At 49.4% G+C, this 20,952-nt stretch overlaps 1 protein-coding gene across 1 annotated transcript in view; it reads right to left on the reverse strand.

Moving 5' to 3' along the window:
* Fa2h (fatty acid 2-hydroxylase) overlaps positions 1–20,952 on the reverse strand; it is a 51,887-nt gene that overhangs the window by 12,666 nt on the left and 18,269 nt on the right. Inside the window, exon 2 of the mRNA XM_021220656.1 lies at positions 7,561–7,653. Coding sequence (XP_021076315.1) covers positions 7,561–7,653 — 93 coding nt within the window. The remainder of the gene's footprint in view (positions 1–7,560; positions 7,654–20,952) is intronic.

A 20,952-nucleotide genomic window follows, 5' to 3' on the forward strand; every position in this document is an offset into this window, starting at 1 on the left:
GAGAGGAGAGGAGAGGAGAGGAGAGGAGAGGAGAGACCCACAGTGGTCCTGGAAACTGGCTGCTCATCCTTCACAGGCCTCCTTGCCAAAGCTGGCTCAGTCCCAGCAGGTCTCCCAGGAACTGGCTCTTGCTTGCTCCCAGCCTCTCTGAAGCTCTTCTACTGTTGCCACCAGAGTATGTGGGCTCTGGAACAGGCAGGTGAGGCCACCAGTCACTTTCATGTTTGTGACCAGGGCAAGAGGTGTAAACCTCACTCGGTTGCTGCACTCCTCCTGACCGCTTCCTTAGCCTCATGCCTTGGTCCAGTGATACAGTGATCTCAAGATCTCTCTGTCTATCTGGGGTCTGCAAGTGTGCACACATGCACACTTTATACCAGGGGGAAAAAAAACCAGGAGGAACCTTCCAGTAGGCCATGCATATACCTTATCTTGCAGTGGCCTGCTGAGCCTTACCCTAAAAGGGCCTGCGCAAGGTCACATGAGAGCTTGGTTTTGCCCCAACCTCAACACTCACTGAGCGTGTATTATGTCAACTGTGACTGTAAGAACTTTACATGGCTCAAGGCATCCACCCATTTCTCCACATTCCCGGCTGCACAGGTAACTACAATTACTGTCATGTTGCCCTGGTATAGCTTCTTGTTGAATTGCCCTTTTACTTGGTGGGGGTGGGGGGAGGAATAGTCACCTGGGTCCCCCATAGTCTTCCTCATCCTGAAGTCCTTAGGGTCTAACACCCATGGAGCAACCTCAGAGTCATCTCTCCATCCCAAATTGGTTTATGTTTATGCTTTCTTGCGGTTTCCCATCTCCTCTACCCTTTCCTCTTTATTTGCCGTAATTTTGTGTTTTACTTTTAAGATAAATTTACACATATCTATATTGTATGTGTATGGTGACACATGTGTGTAGGTGCATGCATATCACATCGCATTTATGGAGGTCAGAGGACAACTTCCTCCCACCATGTGGATTCCCAGGGGCTGAACCTAGATTACCAAGTTAGATTGTCAGCAGGAGCCTTTACCTGATAAGCCATCTTACCCTTCCTGCGTTAACTATTTAAAAGCAAGTTACATTAACACCTCCATTGACTTTTAGTGGTGTCTCTGAATTCTTCCTTCTAGTTGTTGTCTAAGAGCGATACCTGCATCTTTTGTTTTACACCTGTCTCAGACGAGAGCCCTGGATCTTCTATGTCCCTCCTGACACCCACATGCCTAAGTTTCATTTGTGCATTTAATTTAGCCTTAGATATTTAAAGAAAACAACTCTTTAGGGTCGGTGAGATGGCTCAGTGGGTTCAGGCACTGAGGAGCTGAGTTGAATCCCTGGTTCCAACATGGTAGAAGGCGAGAACTAACTCCCCCAACTTGTCTTTTGACCTTTACACAAGTCCTGTGGCACACAAACACACTCCAATAAATGCATGTAATTTAAAAAAAACAAACACTGGGCTGGAGAGATGGCTCAGCAGTTAAGAGCACTGGTTGTTCTTCCAGAGGTCCTGTGTTCAGTTCCCATTACAACCATCTGTAATGAGGTCTGGCGCCCTCTTCTGACAAGCAGGTGAATATGCATGCAGAACGCTGTATCTCTCCACCTGCTGCGAGCCCCTCCCTCCACCTGCTTCTAGTCCCTGGTTTAGCTGCTTGCTATGTGCACCCTGTCTTTTTTTTTCTAGCTTCTAGTTCTCCTTACTGAAGGACAGCAGCTTCTCTTGGGCTAGTTCTCCCACTCCATGCTGCCTAAGGCTCTGGGCACAGAGGGATGACACTGTAACGGTCTAGGACTACCATGCCTCAAGCTCCCAGGCATCTGGAGACTTCCGTGGCCCCCTCACTTTGAGCCTGTGGGACCTGGTATGCATAACAGGAAAGTCTAGTGCTCAGTGCACGGCTGCGTGGATGAAAATGAGGATATGCTCAGAAACTACTCTGGAATAGGCAGGTCGCTGGGCTCGGGGTCTTCTTCGGTGGTTTATAGACCTGAGCAACAGGCTGGGCCTAGGATGCAGAGGCAAGTCAGTGAGCGTCCAGGCCAAGCATTTGTGTACCCCGTGCCCTTCCCCCAACAGGGCTCTGCCCCTGCCCAGCCAGGAAGGGGGAGGCTGTTCCTGGCTATGCCAGGAATGCAGCAGGAGGAAAGGGCAGCCTGCTACCCAGAGAGTGGGCAGAGGGGGCCTGCTGCCAGGGTGAGGTGGGGCTGCCTCTGCTTTCCCTCTCATTCCCTAGATTCCCTTCCTCCTGGGCAGCGCAGGACACTCCTCCGGGGCTGCCTCAACCTCCCAGCAAGGGCTTTAGGGTCTACTTCTCCCCAGGGGAGCAAGAGCAAGAGGTGACAGCTGCCTGGTGCCAGTAGCTCCTCCCAGTGCCCTGAGCTCAAGCAATTGTGTAAGGGAAAGTCAAGTGTACCCCAGAGCATTGGTTCTAGGGCATCCTTCTGAGCCAGGGAGGCAGAGGAAGCAACAAACCAGTCAGGAGAGACTCCTAGGGACAGAAAGTGCCCCAGGAGTCTACATCCTAGTGATAAGCCATCCTGGGGGTCCCACTGCATACTCATTATCTATCATAAGCCTTAATCTACGGATGGTTGGGGGCTGTGATAACTTCACATTACAGGTGAGACTATTGAAGGCTAGCTGCTTAGCACAGATGCTAGGGTTGGACCTGACCCTGAGCACGGAGCTCTATCACCTGGAGACCTAGACCACCCTTCAGTGAAATCAGGGGCTCCCAGCTGTGAACTCCCCCAGCACAGAGCCGTGGGGATTCTGCAGCAGTGCCTAGTGTTAGCTGCAGCATTAGGCCGGTTGGCTGTGGTTCTGCCAGGATTGGTGCAGACCTCTCCTGAGCAAGAGAGGAGGGGCAAACTCAAGAGCACTGAGGTGTCCTCGGGTGCTCTGTGTCTCTCCACTCAGGATACATGAAGTCCGGGGCGTTGGCAGAGTACCCAGACGAGAGCCAAGTCAGAGCTCACAGTCTGGGGTGTTTCTCATTTCATAGGTGTGGGTTTGCCATGGGCCTTGTTGACTTATGTTAGAACCTCCAAAGAACAGAGCCCATCTGGACAACGTCAGCACTTTGGCAGCTCCATAGACCCTGGGAACTCCTGATATTAAGGGTTATGTATATGGCATTGAGGTCAGGGGAGGGACTGGGAGGCCGTGACCGCTGCAGTGTCTAGGTTGTATGCAGAGAGATGCTCATGCATGCTTGTAAGTGTCGGTGCATGCACATGTGTATGAGCACAAATGCATACATGTGTGGAAGCCAGAGGTAGACCTTAGGTGTCTTCGTATTATTTACTCATTCATTTATTTACTTATTTCTTTTGAGACAGTCTCTCACTGAACTTGGACTTCACTGATCTGGCTAGACCGGCTGGCTCACAAGGATTGGCCTGTCTAGCTCTCTCCAGTGCGGAGATTACAGAGGCACAGGTGTAGGTGCTGGGATTTGAACTCGGGTCTTCAGGCTTGTAGGGCTTAGCTTTCTCCCCAGATGCACCGATGCATTTTGATGGGCGATACACCCGGCTGGATGATTTCCTTCCTGTCTCTGGAGGGGAAAGGGTCGCCTCTGTCCACAGACGGCCTCGCCAAGATGAAGGAAGCGGACGCCGCTGGACTCTGGCTTAACTTGAGGCAGGATAAGGAAGAATATATGGCCACTTTGGAGATACCTCCAGAGGCTGTTTGGCTTTGTTCTTCCCTTCTGTTATCCCCTCTCCCAGTTACAGGGCTCAGGGAGAACTCACTTTGGGCCAGAGCAGAGGTGAAAGGATTTTAAGAGACATACAAGGCACTATAGAGAAAGGGGCTTAGCAGGTAAGATCAGCCAGGCAATCAACCTGTGGCTCGGCTGCTGTCTGGGTTGCTTCCCTGTGGCTAATCTGTGGTTAACACACCAGCAAGGGTCAAGACTGTCAGGCAGGAGGCTTTGGCTCTACTTCCCACGACACATGCTTTGGCTCCTGGCGTTTGATTTGTTGGTTTGTTATTTGGTTGGCTGGTTTTGTTTGGTTTTGGCTTGGTTTCTCTGTGTAGCCTTGGCCGTTCGGGAATTCATTTTGTAGACCAGGCTGGCCTTTGAACTCAGAGATCTCACTCCTTCTGCCTCCCAAGTGTTGGAATTAAAGACACGTGTGCCAACCACTCCTGGATGGCCCCTGACATTGTGATCAGGAGCAAGTTAAATCACAGACGTTTCGTGGAAAACGCTTGGCTCAAGTACACACGCAACAGCAAAATTGTTCATTCAGTCGGGCATGATGGCGCATGCCTTTACTCTGAGTACTCATGGGGGGAGGGGAGAGGCAGCAGCAGGTAGATTTCTGTGACTTCAAGGTTAGCCTGGGCTACATAGAAAGCTCTGGGCCAGCCAAGGGTACGTAGTGAGTGTGTCTCAAGAAGAAAGAAAGCCTCCCCCCCCAGCTGTGCTAATCTGATAGGCATCGGTTGTCTAGAGGTTCCTGGGGGAGATACTTCAGCAGACCCATTAATTTCTATCTGCTCTACCTGCTTCCTGGGAGGCTGGCACCGCACTGCCTTCCAATATGCAATGGGAACAGAAGGCTAACCAGGGAGGGCTCTGAGAAGAACACAGTAAGTGGCCTAAAGACAAGGCAGGCTGAAGGGAGGTGTGCCCAGGAGTTAAGAGTGACGAGGAACTGTGGTACAGGGTCAGCTGGGGTCTAGAAGACGTTCGGGCGTGGGAGGGTCTGGGTAAGAGCTGCAGCCTTGTTTTTTTGCCTCCCAAGGAAGTCTGAGTCCTACTCAGCTGAGAGAGTCAAGAGGTAATCTAGATCATTCTGGTAAAATTCCACACAGAGCCTGAAAGTCAGACGGACCTCGCCTCCCACGGCGCAGCACCAGAGTCTCTTACTTATTTGCTCTTTCCAGATTCTTCTACTCCCAACTCAGCACGGTCAGCCTAGCTTCTCCTGAGTCCTTCCAGCCTGACCCACTTGGCTCTCCCACTTTTAGGGCCGGGGAAGCTGGACCCTGGCAGCCCATGGCTCCCTTCCTTGGCAGCACCCAGAGGGGTCCCCTCGCAAACTTGCCCCTGGCCTGCAGACCCTCTGTGGCAGAGACAAAGCCACTGCCTTGTTGGTGTCTTTCCACCGCTTCTTAAGATCAACCCACCCTGATCCCCACCCTGACCCCCCAACCTGACCAGGTCAGAAACAAACAGAGCTGATTGTTCTTGGTCTCTTCCTTCCCAAAGAGCTGGGGAGGGCTTGGGTGGTGAGACAGAAGGATGACTCTTTTGAGAAGAGAAGAGAAAAAAAGAAAACAAAAAGAACGGAGAGGGAGGACAGAAAAGGAGGAGATGGGAGGCCAGAGAACTCTTTACTCCACCTAGGAAGCACGGCATTTGGACGGCTTTGCCAGGGTGCATGGGCTGGGGTGGGGACAGCAGTAAGGGGACTCACGTGGAACGTTGTTCTTTCCAGAGTAGTATGGACCCCTTCTTATAGGTCATTCTTAGTCCCTTTCTCTTCGTTGAGAAAGAGGTGGGGGTGGGGGTGCTGAGTAAGGCCCAGCTGTCTGGTTTGCCAGGAGTTAGGCCGGGAGTGGGCTAGGGGATGTCGCCCTCTTCCCCGCTGTATCTTTTTCCTTCTCTCTCATTTTGCAAGTAATAAAGGGTTGAATAAAGCCCTGGTAAACCAGACCTTCCCCTTGCCTCATATAATGGTGACTGAGGGTCAGCCTTGAACCAGAGCTCAGAAAAACCATGGTGGGTTGGGGGACCTCTCCAGAGCAGGGGGTGAATGTGTGTGTGTGTGTGTGTGTGTGTGTGTGTGTGTGTGTGTGTGTGTATCCTGTTCCCAACTTGTAAACCACAGCAATTTGTGTGTGAGATATTGCGTAGGCTGCCACACTGATGTAGCCCCAGTGAGCCTCTTACAGTGCCCTCTTCCCAAGAGTCAAGCTCTAAGCTAATCTCACTTGTGCCTATAGTACCTTCCTCTAGCTACTCACAGCCCTGAATGAGGACACGCCGGCTCCTTCCGGGTCTTGTCCCAAACCCTTGTCCTCATTGAAGCCCCTTTTGTTCCAGGGCAAAGTCCTGTCTCTCGTTGTCAATGTCCTTGGCTCCTCATTTGTTCCAGTCATGCAGAGCAATCCTAAATCCCCCCCCCCGTGTCACTAGAGAAGCCCATGTGTACTATAAGCACCCCTCTCCTCTAGTCTCTACCTTGGCCATTGCCCAAGTCCTGTGCTAGCGATGAGAGTAATTATGGCCCCTCCAGGAATGGGAACCAGAGGTGGGTTCTTTCTGGAAACATGAAAGGCTTTCCATGTGACCTTGGGCAAGCTTTTCCTCTTAGTGGTTTATTTTCTTCTTGGCCCCATGGCTCCTGCAGGGGCTAGGGGCATGGAATAATCTCTCAGCTTCTCAAGCTGGACGCACCACCTTTTTGTCATGAGAGCTCTTACAGACAGGGCATCTCTAAGCCCTGGGGTCACGGACTTGAGAGTCCCGGTCAAAGGGGCCCGGCAAACAATCAGCTGTTGGAAGCGCCTTTGAGACCCATGTCCCTTTTCCGATTGCCTGCGTTCCCTGGAACGCTTCCCGCACCCCCTCCTGCTGTCATGACTGGGTCGAGGATGGAGGGATAACTGTCTTATGTGTTTCCGTGCCTCTGGTGTCCTCTGTGGGCAGAGAGCACACAGGCCAGGCCCTTGGGGGGTATTCGAGCACTCGTGTCTATTCCAAGAGATGACAACATTGGGGTAGTGCCATGATCCCAGATGTGAGGGGCGTTTATTTCTAACATCTGAGCTTAGTTCTCATTCAAGTCCCTCGGAGCCTTGCTGCTTTTCTGTACTCTCTGCAGGGAGTCCCCCCTCCTCTCCTCTTCTTCCAGACCTCACCTCACAGCAGTTAGGATCTGCACGGTCTCTGGTCTACAAACGACGTTTAAGACCCTGCATACACCTTCACTTTCTGTGGCCCTATCTGCCACATAACATTTGCAGGTACCAGGATTCTTTATCCACAAGGGACTCTCCTGAGTGATCACTGGTGCCAGGAGCAGATTTGCCATGTACACTGGTCAGGGTGGGTATGTCAACCCTGTTACTGTGCCCCTTCTAGCTTTAGGGTTCCTGGCAGGAGACCTGTCTTGTTTTGTTTTTTTGTTTTTGTTTTTTTTTGTTTTTTTTTCGAGACAGGGTTTCTCTGTATAGCCCTGGCTGTCCTGGAACTCACTCTGTAGCCCAGGCTGGCCTCGAAGTCAGAAATCCACCTGCCTCTGCCTCACCACGCCCAGTGGGAGACCTGTCCTATCCCAGGTTATTTAGGGTGAGTTTCTTGCAGAGATCTCACATACCATTTACCCCAGCTTCCCACCAGCAACCCCTCTCCCCACCCCCACCCCCACCCCCCAGCCCCGACGACATCTGCAGCTTGGTTTGCTGCCCCAGGTCACACTCGGGCATCTTGAGCACCAGTGTCTCTTCTCCATCTTCCCTGGGCTCGCACACATCATGGCTTCTGTCCCCACCCCCTGCGGCCCCAGTCATCCCCAGTGTCCTGTGCCGGCTACCTTGTCCCAGTCCACCACTTTGAACTGTGGCTCAAGCGCAGGGTCTGTCTTCTGAGTCTCTGCAGAGGCTACAGCACCGTTCTCTTTGGGATCCTGAAAAGAGAAGACACAAAAATCACTTATGGGGGGGAGGGGAGAGAATGGAGCCCCCAAGCACCTCTAGCCAAAGAGCTGGGAATGGGGGGAAAAAACCCATGGGTGGGGGGACTGGGTGGGTGGAAATCAAGGACATCAAGAACTTTTGCGGTCAGAGACGCTGGCGTGGGTGTCATTATTCTTTGTGCTTCTCCCTTACAAAACAAAATTGAAAGACGCAGAAAGATCTGGGAGAGCAAGTCGACTATAAGGAAGTGAAGAGAGCCGAGGGGTGAGAGAGTTGGCAGGTACCAGGCAAGCCAAGGCCCAGAGAGGCACTGAAGGCACCCGGCGGGGCTTGTTGTGCCACACCTGAGGATGTCCCTCCTTCCCTCCCTTCCTGCTTGGTTGCTCAGTGGATTGTGTGGGTCACAGGCTGGTCCACGAGATCTCAGGAAAGGAAGGCAGCCAGGAGCCAGGTCCTCCAGCTATCCCAGTTAGTCCGGGGTCACGTGTGGGACAGAACTAGCTGAGGTGTGCCCAACTGGGTTCAAGGTTAAGTTAAACTAGCAAAGAGGCAGAGCCAGAAGGAAATGGAATGTGCTGGGGAAATGGCACAGCTTCAGCTAGCTCCGACCATCACGTGGGGTGAGGCCGGGGAACACAGATTTGTGAGGAAGTAAAACACAGGCTTCCCTGTAGCAAGGGCAGGGACAGACCTTGCCAGCGGGACCTCCCTGAGTCCCTGTGCCCCCAAACAATCACAAGCCTAGGAGCTCTGGGAAGCCAGCAAGAAGCTTGGGAGGTCTGAGCAGGCAGCTGGGGTGGCTTTTGTCCTCTCCCAAGACAGGGTACACAGCCCAGATGATCCTTAAACTCACTACGCAGCCCAGACGGACCTCAAACTCATCTTCTGTGTCAGCCTCCCCAGAACTGGGATCACGGGTGTGCACCACCAGGCTCAGCAGCACCCGGGTTTGCTACTGTGCTTACATTTTTCTTTCCTAAGACGGCTTGATGGTGACGGTGACCGTGCTGGCATTTTCTGAGGGAAAACCCAGATACGACACGACGTTTCTGTAGTTTTGCATCTTTGGGTTCTCAGCATAACACCTGCTTCTTAATATATATATATATATATATATATATATAGCCGGGCGTGGTGGCGCATGCCTTTAGTCCCAGCACTTGGGAGACAGAGGCAGGCGGATTTCTGATTTCTGAGTTCGAGGCCAGCCTGGTCTACAGAGTGAGTTCCAGGACAGCCAGAGCTACACAGAGAAACCCTGTCTCGAAAGACCAATATATATATGTGTGTGTGTGTGTGCGCGCGTGTGTGTGCGTGCGTGTGTGTGTGTGTGTGTACGCGTGCGTGTGTGTGCGTGCATGTGCGTGTGCGCATGTGTGTGTGCGCGCGCGCGCGCGCGTGTGTGTGTGTGTGTGTGTGTGTGTGTGCGTGTGTGTGCGTGTGTGTGCATTTCTAATTGAGACAGAGACTTGTTTTGTATCCCAGGCTGGTCTCAAAACAACCACCCTCCTATTTCAGCTCTTCTACACTGGGATAATAGATATGTACACACAGCTTCCAAACCTGAACCATTATTATTATTATTATTATTATTATTATTATTATTATTATTATTATTTAGGTTGGTTGGTTGGTTGGTTTGTTTTGTTTTTTTGAGACAAGGTTTCTCTACGTAACTCTGGCTGTCCTGGAACTCACTATGTAGACTAGGTAGGCCCCGACCTCACAGAGATGGACCTGTCACTGCCTCCCGAGTGCTAGGATAAAAGGCGTGCTCCACCACCATCTTAGTAAGGTTGTTTTATTTTTAATTATGTGTGTGGGTATGTGCACACAAGGGCAGATGAGGGTGTCAGATCCCCTGCAGCTGGAGTCACAGGCCGTTGTGAGTTGTCTGATGTCGGTTCTGGGAACCAAAACCACTCTGCCAAAAGCTGTGTGAACCCTTCACCACTGAGCCGTCTCTCCAGACCTCTGTGGTTTTCTTTTTAAACAAAGCATCTTACACTTTCTTGAGCACCAGGAAGGGAGGTTTTATAGCACATTATACATGGACATTCCCTAAGGATTCTGGGCAAGCTTCTTTTTTTCTGCTCCGTTAGCAATTCAAGTATCTTTCTTGTTCCTTTAGGGTTGGTTGGTTGGTTGGTTTTGTTTGTTTGTTTGGTTGGTTTTTTTCACCTTCAGAGTCTCATTCTAGTTCAGGCTGGCCTGGAACTTACTTGGTAGCCCAGGCTAACCTAAATCTGTTGGTGATCCTCCTACATTAGCACTGGGATTACAGGTGTGAGCCACCGTACACAGCCTCACAGTTATGTTTTAGTTTCAGAATACTCCTGAGGGCTTTAGCCACTGTGCTATTATCAACCCCTCTTTCCTAGATGGTTCTCCTCCCCCTTACCCCTGTGATGGCTATTCATGGCTGCCAACTTGACTACATCTGGAATTCACTAAAAGCCAAAATGACCCGGCACAATTGTGAGGGTTTTTTTTTTTTTCTCTTAATTAAATCATTTGCCCTCCCATTCTCCCACAGCTCCCTTGGTAGGTCACAGCAGTTTGTGCGGTGGTGGCCACTCCATGACAGGTTTGTCATGGCACTTGGTGCTGCCACAGTGCCCAAAAGGATGGTTATCTGGGATGGAGGAGCGAAGGTGGAGCCCAAGAGCCACTCCCTGGCACCGTTGGGGATAACAGGAGACAATAAACCATCAGACTAAAACTGTAAACGAAAGGGAAGAGTGAAAAATCATCTGAAGGAGGAAGACCCACTTCTAATCCGGATCTTTGCAGGAAGATACACCTGGGATCCAGATCTTTTGACGTGGGAAGATATACCTTTATAATTTGGGCCACACCTTCTGCAGACAGTCTACATAAGGTCATGGAAGAATGAAATGTCTCCCCCCCCACTCTCTCTCGCTCTCTCTAGCAAGTCCATTCCTTCACTGGCATTAGAGCCTACTTCTTTGGGATTCCCACATGAATTGAAGACCAGCATTTTCCCCCCACAAATAAAAGTACTTTTAAAAGTAACTATCAGCACCACTGCACAAACAAGAGAAGATTCAATACCAAATATGTAGGAAATACAGGTTTGCAGCACAAAAGGTGTCTTCTAGAGAAGGGCAGTTGGCAACTTTATACTAATAGTGGAAACAAAATATTTTAAAAGTATTTATCGGGACTGGGGAGATGGCTCAGCAATTAAGAGCACTGACTGCTCTTCTGAAGGTCGTGAGTTCAGGTCCCAGCAACCACATGGTGGCTCACAACCATCTGTAATGAGATCTGACGCCCTCTTCTGGTGCATCTGAAGACACCTACAGTGTACTTAGATATAATAGTAAATAAATCTTTAGGCTGGAAATCGGACCAACCAGAGCAAGTAGAGATTCTGAATTCAAATTCCCAGCAATCACATGATGGCTCACTACCATCTGTACAGCTACAGTGTACTCATATACATAAAACAAACAAACAAACAAATCTTTACAAAAATATTTATCACACTTCGAATCAATTCTAAGGCTCTACTTGAGAAATTACTGAAAGTTCAGTTTTATTGAAATGACAGCTACAAATGGAAACAAAACCATCAAGACTTTTGTTCAGTTCAGAACGTACTCTCTTTTAATTGCGAGAAGTGAAGGGACAGCTGCTCTGGGGCCCTATTCCTCCTAAGACCCAGGAGACAGAACATGTTCTCACAGGGAAGTGTGACTCAGCCGCTCGCATGCCAGTATGAAGTGGCCAGTGGTTCTTTCCAGAGAGTTCTTTTGAGTCATGGACCAACCCCGAGTGACAGCCGACATCCATGAAGGACGAGGAGAGACACAGGTACGGTGTAGGCATGAGCTCTTCCTGTCCTTTTTTTTTCTTTTCTGCTGCCCCAGCCTAATCAAAGCTCGAGGCCTGGAGGTCATCAGGCAGAAGTGTCCTGAGTGGTACTCGTTCAACAATTCCTGGAGTGACCACATGAACAAAGTGCTCCCTGGGAGGTCAAATGGGACAGCACCCTTCTCTGTCAGAGGCCCGAGGTAGGATCACAAGACTTAACAAGCATCCAATGGGAAGAGACTTCAAGGAGAGCTGGAATCAGCCACACACTGACATCACCTATAGCAGGAATATTCTGGGTTGGACATGTTCCCCTCCCCAACCCCCCCAACATGTCTTTTATCATTGATTTTCTTAAGACTAGCTGTGAGACCCCAGAGGGTCTAGAAAACCTTCCCTACATGTAGACAGAAGACCCTCCATGTGAGGTTCTCCTGGCCCCATTCCTGGGGTGGGGGAGGTTCCAGGAACCGAGACCCGCCGGCTATCGCACACAACACACACATAGGTCTGGATCCTGTTTTCCAGGCCAGTATTTATTTTGTATTCAGGTTGGGCTCACCCCTGCATTCCATAAGCAAGCACTATCCATGAATCAGAAGTGTGCAAAGGTCACCCCAGGGAAATAGGGTACGGCTCTAACTTTAAAAAAATCTCTAAACCTTTTTTTTTTTTTTTTCTGGAAACTTCCACAATGCATTTAAAAGACTCTCTTGATCCTGGAAGGAAGCCAACGGGAACTTTATAAACCAACGAAGAATCCCGAAGCTAAGAGGACTGTTCTGGGTGATGCCTTCAGGTCGGACCACTTTTAGTATTGGGGAGGACAGTGAGTAATTCTGTAGTCACACTTATATTGGCTTCCACAAGAATGATTAACAAAAGCGCTAATGAGTGTGACTTGACAGTGGGTGTCTAGTGACATTTTTCTTATTTAGGGGAAAGGTAACTGAGACAGGCTCTTGCTATGAAGTCCAGGCGGGACTTGAATTCACCATCTCTCTGCCTCAGCCTCCTGGTTGCTGAAATCACAAGCAAGCATAGGATCCACGCGAGGGGCACCAGACAGTCCTGTGTGTCTGGGTTCCTCCCATTTTTTTTTCCAGACAGGGTTTCTCTGTGTAGCCTTGGCTGTCTTGGAACTCACTTTGTAGACCAGGCTGGCCTCAAACTCAGAAATCTACCTGCCTCTGCCTCCCGAGTGCTGGGATTAAAGGTGTGAGCCACCATGCCCGGCTTCCTCCCAAATTCTTTACTGTGGGAAGATAGGAAGGTGCTCAAGGCTGCAAGCTCTTCTCTCTTCTTCTCTTCTCTTCTCTTCTCTTCTCTTCTCTTTTCTCTTCTCTTCTCTTCTCTTCTCTTCTCTTCTCTTCTCTTCTTCTTTCTTTCTTTCTTTCTTTCTTTCTTTCTTTCTTTCTTTCTTTCTTTCTTTCTTTCTTTCCTTCCTTTCTTTCTTTCTTTCTTTCTTCCTTCCTTCCTTCCTTCCTTCCTTTTCTTGTCGAGCTCCTTGAGGTGGGAACCTGCTGGCCTTACCAATTCTGAGGCACAGGCCTTAGGATGACACTCAAATACTGAACGAGACGATTCAGTCGTGTATCAGCAGTCATGTATTGCAGCCTGTTTAGGTGCAAAGATACAAGGCGGGTTTCAATATGGGCAGGGTGGTGGGAGAATGCTCCAGTGCCTTCCATGGCCACTTTTCCTTGGGAAGAGAAAGGCAGCTATAAGGAATCGCCAATGCAATTTGCCGAGGAGGTGACATGGGCTGGCACTTGTTCTTTCCCAGCTAATAGTCACTGGACCTGCTGGGCAGTAGGAGAGTGAGGTAGGCATTTTGATCTCCTTGAGTCCTTCCAGCCACTCTGAAGCCATTTGGGAGAGAAGCATGCAGACAGCAACACCTGCCCCAGCTTCTCCGGACTTCTATGCCAATCACTGGCTGGCAGCAAGGTGTCACTTGTTCCTGTCTTGTGGCAACAGTCTTGCTTACAACCCCTGGCCTTCTTCCCCAGACAGCTCTCCCACACCAAGCTCAGCCCCATTAGACCCCAAACCACAGAATATCTGCCAGGCGTTCGCTGGTAGCCCCTGAGGTTTCCAGATAGCTCCAGCAATAGATTCATTTCTTGGGGACAGCCCAGGGCAGGAGAGTTCAAGGCAGCCTCCAGTTCGCTGTCCCCAGAGTGAGTTCAAGTTCCACTGCCCCAGTGTGACCTCCTTACTTCCTCTTGGAGCAGGAAGTCAGTTCCTTGGGATAATGGCACCCCAACTCCTTGCTTCTATCTTCAAAGGCTGGATAGGTGACAGTATCAAGCCGAGTGGCCAGGGTGTGGCTTGTGCCTCAGACCCCTTTTATTCATAGACCATGTCTGAGCAGTAGTCTTTGCTTCCATAAACTGAGACATGCTGGCATGAATTCCCCCCTCAGACTAGAGCCACCAAGAACAGCGCAGGGCACGCTTTACTTTTCTCATTGCTTTCTAAGACACCAGACAAAAGCCGGGCTTACTTTGGCCCCTGGCTTGAGAATCTCACGGGTGGGAGGCCATGGTGGCACAAGTGTGAGGTAGCTGCTTACAGGGATGCATAGTCAGGGAGCAGAGAGAAATGGATGCTGCTCCTCACCTTACTTTCTCCTTTGTATTCAGTGACTCCCACATTCAGGGTAGGTATTCTCTGATTAGTTAAACCTTTCCGGGGAAATACCTTCCCTCCCCCCACTCCCCCAGAGGTGTGTTTCCATAGTGACTCAAAATCCCATCAAGTTGATAAAGAAGATTAAGCATCACTTTCAGATAAAAATAGGAGATACCTTTTGCTACAAGCATTGGCACAGAAGGCAGGCAGGCCGGCAGTGAGGGGATACTAATCGAGGCTCAATGTAAAGCAATCAGGAGACACTAATCAATGCTCGACGTCACGTGATCTTGGGCTCTGGGAGAATGATGGGGATGGGCAGACTGTAGAGAATGTCTGTGATGAAGGGGCAGCTCTGACCTAGATCCAGGCCATGGGAGATGGGGGCCTATGTCATCAAACTTAATGCTTTCTAAGAAGATCCAGAAAACTAGATTTTTTTAATATGAAATTTCTAGAATTTTTTTTCTCTCCCCTGCTTCTGGTGGATGCTTGGAAAACGCTTTACTGAGTTCTAGCCCCAGCCCAGGGACTTGCATTCTTAACAAATTCTGCAGTCCAAACTGACATGCATGAATATAAATACAGTCCTCAGTGTGATGGCTGGAAAACTCCTGTGTGAGCTGCTAAGTGTGGGTGCCTCACTCATTGAGAAGGAGGGCCAGGGCCAGCCATGAACAGGGAGTTCGTTCTTTCCCAAATTACTCAGAACAAAGAATCTAGATGGGAAGGCTGGACCGCACCCACAGGAAGCAGGTATTCCATGTGGGCTGGGTAATAACGCTGGTATTTGAGGAACCAGGGTCTTAAGGTACATGAAGGGAGAGCCCAGGTCTCCTCCTCCTCCTAATGCAAGATGACAAGGATCAGCGTCAAGAGGAGGCAGAAGGTAGGGGCTTGGCAGGTTGGTGGATGCTCGTTTATTCTGGGCTTCTCCCTTCCTTCGTCTCTGGGAAGGAGCCGCAGGCCTCACACCAAGAATGTCACCTTCAGAGTGTCACTTCACAGGAGAGCACACCCTTCCATATTCATCATCCTTCCCAACCCCCAGCACTTCGGAACTGAACCTTATCTGGAAATAACAGATGAGGAAATTAGAATATGTTCTGATGTAACATATTCTTATATAGTGGGGGAACCTCAATGTGGATGGGAACTATGAAGATGAAGGCCCAGACAAGGAAGACACATCAAGAAAGCCAGGGAAAATCATTCTAATAGAGGTCTACCAGAAGCTGGGGTGCTGCCTGGAACACATCTTCTCATAGGCCTCAGAAAGAACCCAAGAGTTTTGGATACCTTTAATTTTTTTTTTCTCATGACAGGGTTTCTCTGTATAGCTCTGGCTGTCCTGGAACTACTCACTCTGTAGACCAGGCTGGCCTTGAACTCAGAAATTCTCCTGCCTCTGCCATACCTTAAATTGTTAACTCACCGTAGCCTAGAGTCAGCTGAGGGGAAAGCCTGGATTGAGAATTGCCTAAATCACAATGGCCTGTGAGCATGTCTTTGTGGGACTGTCTTAATTGTTAATTAGCATAGGAGGACCCAGCCACAGTGGGCGGTATCATTCCCTAGGTAGGTAATCCCGGGCTGTATAAAAACAGCTAACTAAACATAAACAAGCAAACCAGCAAGCAGCATTTCTCCATGGATTCTGCTCCACATTCCTATTTGAGTTCCTGCTCTGACTTCCCTCAATAGTAGATTGTAACCCTGTAAGATGAAATTAACCCTTTCCTCCCCTAAGTTGCTTTTAGCCAGAGTGTTTTATCACAGAAGCAGAGATGAAACTAGAACCTTATGACACCTTGGCCTCCATCTTCTGGCCTGCAGAACTCTGAGGTTATATTTTCCTTGTTGTCTAATACACCTCGTTTGTAATATTTGTCATGTAAGCTAGTGGGAAGTCACTGAAGTCTTATTCGGGGTCTCTTGGAATCTAGCCTTGGGGGAAGAGGGATTCAATGGCGATAGGACCATACTGAAGGGGATACTGACGTTGAAATGGAGTCAGTCAGGGTCTACGAGTCAGTCAGGGTCTACATCTCATCCTATGCCAAGATGTCAGAAAGCTGAGTGCCCTGGTCAACACAGCTCTCCTTCCCGGCCCACGGTGGTAACCCATGCATACCTCTTAGAAGGGACGTTCAGCCAGTTTCCCTTTCTAGCTCAGAAGAGGCCTGTCCCCCCTTCTTTAAGGCCCAAGAAGTCACTTCCCAGTTTTCTCCATTTAGAAGTACTGTGCATCAGAGGCAGGCTACGCTTGGGTGGTGGTGGTGGGGTGATAACACAAACCTTGTTCTTTGTATCTCCCATCTCTTCCCCTAAATGCATAGCTCCTGGGACAGCCAGGACATCTCCATGGGGAGCTTAGCATATCAGTAGTATCAACTTATATCTCCCTGAGGGACTGGCAGGATAGTGGGAGGACACTCTGGACCAGGTAACCTGAGCAAGAACTCTCAGATGAGTAGTCTCTGGGAAGGCTAGACGGATGCCCTCTTACGGATCTGGGAGAGACTTCCTGGGATGTCTCCAAACCCCCCAGCCAGGGTCCCTGTCTCCCCCCACCCCTCCCCCCACCCCGCCCCGCACCCTTCTAGTCCCCAGTCCCTGTCTTCCCTGGAGAGGGTGTGCCTGGAGGGCTCATGGGGAGAGAACAGTGAAGAACAACAGAAAGCCTGCGTGCTGCAGCGCAAACAAACAAGTCCAGCATACAGGCCGTCTGAAAGGAGGCAGTGTATGACAGGCGGGCGGGGGCTGCAGAGGGAGGGGGCAACCGCATAAAGGAATGTTGTTCGAGAAAGCTGGGGCTGGGCACCGAGGGATGGACAGATGTCCTTTTATCCCTCGGCCTGGCTTGTGCTTGAAAACCCTTTCTGTGAAATGAAACTGGTGCCCCTGGCCCTGTGTCCAGCTGCCCCCAGGCCCTGGAGGCCCCACACACCTGGTAGCACACTGTCCAGTGATAGGTGTAAGAGGCAGGCCCCCCCCCAGAGGACGATGATGGTGGGAGGGCCGTCTGGAGCCATAGAGAGGGTGTTCTTTGCTGGGAGGGCTTCGTGTTGACAAGTCCACCCTCAGGGGCCTCCCAGGAGCAGCCTCCTGGGAGCTGGCTGTTTAGACAGCTGGAAACTTTAGCAGCAAGGCCTGGTAGTTTCTACATCTAAAAAAAAACCTGCTTCTGTCTCCCTATGTCTAAATCAGAAGCCAGGTCTTGCAGAGCTCGGCTCTGGCTAACGTTTTGTGGACCTTGAGGGCCACATCTAACTACCAGCAAGCCACAGTATCCCCAAAGTAGGGCCATAATGACCTTCTGTATTGTCATGACTGCGTTAGTTCCAGGTCACTATCCCAGTGTCCATGGTAAGAAGAAAAGCAGAATGATCTCGAGAGATGGCTCAGCAGTTAATTAAGGACACTGGCTGCTCCTCCAGAGGACCTGGGTTCAATTCCCAGAAAGACATGACAGCTCACCACCGTCTGTGACTCGATTCCAGAGGATCTGACACCCTCACACTGATGTACATGTAGGCAAAACACCAATCAGTGCTCTAAAAATAAATACATTATTTTTAAAAAAAAAAAAAAGAAGAAAAACAGGAAGAACGTGATGGGAAGCTTGTGCCGTGGTCTGACCACCCGTATTCCTTAAGATACACGGAAAGGACAGGGCGATGGCTGGGCACCGAGGCCCTTGACTTCAGTTTATCATGAATGTGGCATTTCTTCTGGTCAAAGAAGTGAGGTCCCTTTGATGCCATCACCTGTAACCTTGTCCCTGGGAGCAGAAGTCTGTTTATATAGTATGTCAAAAAATGGACCAGTGGCTTGATATTAAATTTACCACTCAAACCTCCTCAAGTAAGTGGGTTGTCCATGTGCCAGTGGGTGTCTTCCCCGCTCCCCCCACATGCGCACAACACAAGTTGAACTCAATGGCATATTGGGCAGGGGAGGGGGGGAGGGACGAAGGACAATAGGACTTTATGGATTGGGAGGGGGATGTGTTAGGGGAAGACTGGGGGGATTTTGGAGCAAGGAGATGGGGGTAGATTCGATAAAACATTGCATACATGTGTGAAATTCTCAAAGGATAAATAAAAAGTGTTATGTATGAAAAACACTGCCAGAATGCCCCTACCAGATCTTGTCAGCTGCTATGAACTGTTTTGGGGACAGGGGTTTTGAGTTAGGACTAACTCTGTAGCTTGGGGGAGCCTTGAACTCTTAGCTGTCATCCTCCTTCAGTCTAAGTGCTCTATAGTTACAGGATGTATCACTATGCTGCATCATGTTATTCATTTGATTCTCTACCAAGTCTGGCCACAGACTGTTCAAAACTGCACGGGTCCTCTCTGACCTCTGACTTCCATCAGGGAATCACTTCCAGGAAAGAAGTCAAGCGGACAGCTGCATGCCCAAGGGATGTCTTACTTAGGGGTTCAGAGGGATCTGTGCTGGCAATTCTCCTTCCTGGAGGTGTATGACCTAGGTTTGGTGAGATTGAACAATCTCTGAGGCTTCTGGATCTTTCTAAGCAAGGTCCATCCTCGGCTGCAGGAGTGGGATAGAAAGAAACAGCTTCGGGTCATATGAGAACATCGGCAGCTTCAGGGTGTCAACGCCTTGTAATGTTCCTTTGCAAAACAGATTCCGTATCATACAAACTGCAGCCTCTCCATCCTTCATCTCCTGGCTTCTCAGACATCTCTATAAGATCCACAAGGAAAATTCCAGGAAGTCATCCTCAATCTATGTCGCCCCACTGAGCCAACACGCACACAAAACAAACTGGACTCATTACGCCGATGCTCTGAGATGTAAGGATTGTCCTCTCCATACTGGATACTGCGTTTGACTGTTTTAAATTTATTGATACCTTTTAATGATCGTGTGTGCATGCACACATGTGCATGTGTGCACGCTGTGGCACATGTGTGGAGGACAGAGAGGAAAACTCAGAGTTGGTTCTCTCCTTCCCCAATGTGGGTCCCAGGGATCAAACTCAGGTTGTTGGGCTTGGTGGCGACTACCTTTGCCTGCTGAGCCACCTCATCAGCCATTTTATGTTATTTTATTGAGACAGAGAGGGGCTCATATGGCATAAGCTGGCCTCTGAACTTGTTCTATAGCACAGGATGATCTTGAACTTCTGATTGTCTTGCCTCTACCTCCCTAGTACTGGACTACAGATATATACCACCATGCCCAGTGTGCTCTTTCATGCAGTGTTGGGGATCAAACCCAGGGTGTGTGGCAGGCGAGTACTCTATCAACTGGGCTGCACACAGAGATCTTGGCTAATTTTTAAGAGAGAGACAAAAACCACTGATTTCTAAATAGCTGCATATATGACGACCCCAGCAACAAGATTCCTTCATTTCTCCTGCACAGCCTATTGAAGAGAATATTTGTCCTGTCATCATTTACACCTATGAAAAGCTACATGCTAAGAATCAACAATAGTCTCTGAACTGTTAAAAAAAAAAAAAACAAAAAAAAAAACAAAAAAACCAAGCCAGGCAGTGGTGGCTCACGCCTTTAATCCCAGCACTTGGGAGGCAGAGGCAGGCAGATTTCTGAGTTCGAGGCCAGCCTGGTCTACAGAGTGAGTTCCAGGACAGCCAGGGCTACACAGAGAAACCCTGTCTTGAAAAAACAAAAAACAAAAACAAACAAAAAAAAACAAAACAAAAAAGAAAACAAAAAAAAAAAACCCCAACAACGACAATAATAAACAACGCCCCCAGCCAACAACAGTGGCCTGCCTTATACCTAAACGCTTTGTATGACTGATTCAGACAACTCCCCCCTCCCCGTCCTTGGCTCTATAGTTCCTTTCTTTTATGGTGAAGGATATCTTTGCTTACAGCGATTGGTGTCCCTGTCTTAGGTGCCTTGGTTGGATCTGAAACACAGGCTGTTCTATGTCCTATAAGCCTATGTTTCTTTGTCTCACATTTAACCTGACAGCTTCTAGACCTACTCACTATACACTGCTGAAGTTAGGCAAGGCTGCATAGGGGACCCTCTAACTGGTGATGGGAGGTGGTTCCTGGGGAGTGTGTACTTGGAACTTTATATGGTTACACTCACCATCTTATACTTGGTGGTCACACAGTGTTTTAACCCAAGGGGATGAATTTCTTGACGAAGCCTGGGTGAAGGCTGTCCTGCTGAATGGTCTGTCTGACATGGCCAGGGTGAGCGCATACTGCAACATGTCAGGCAGAGTGGACAAGAAGCAGCTATTTGTGACTGGTGTGCAAACACACCCAAGAACACAATTTCCTCTGATTTGGTGACTGTCATCTCAGAGAGGCCACAGCTCTAGACCAATACTGTCCAACAGAACCTTCTATAGTAAATGAAAATGTTCTGTATCTGAACTATCCTGTTTATTATAGTAAGCCAGGTGTGGTGATACATGCAATTAATCCCAGCACTTGGGAGGCAGAAGCTGGTGGACATCTATGAGTTAGAGGTTAGCCTTGCTTGTATAGTGACTTCCCATCGAGCCAAGGCTACATAATGAGACCCTGTCTGAAGACTAAAAACCAAATGAAACCTAACCAAACAGACGCTAAGAGTCATTACCCTCTTAAATTTTATTTTAAATAGAGTCTTAAGATTTTTATTGCGGTGACAAAACACGATGGCCAGAAACAACTTGAGAAGAAAAGGGTTTATGTCACCTTACACACAGTTCCACATCACAGTCCTTTTTGAGACAGGGTTTCTCTGTACAGCCCTGGCTGTCCTGGAACTCACTTTGTAGACCAGGCTGGCCTTGAACTCAGAAATCC

Source organism: Mus pahari, chromosome 20, assembly GCF_900095145.1.
Source record: "Mus pahari chromosome 20, PAHARI_EIJ_v1.1, whole genome shotgun sequence".
Lineage (NCBI taxonomy): Eukaryota > Metazoa > Chordata > Mammalia > Rodentia > Muridae > Mus > Mus pahari.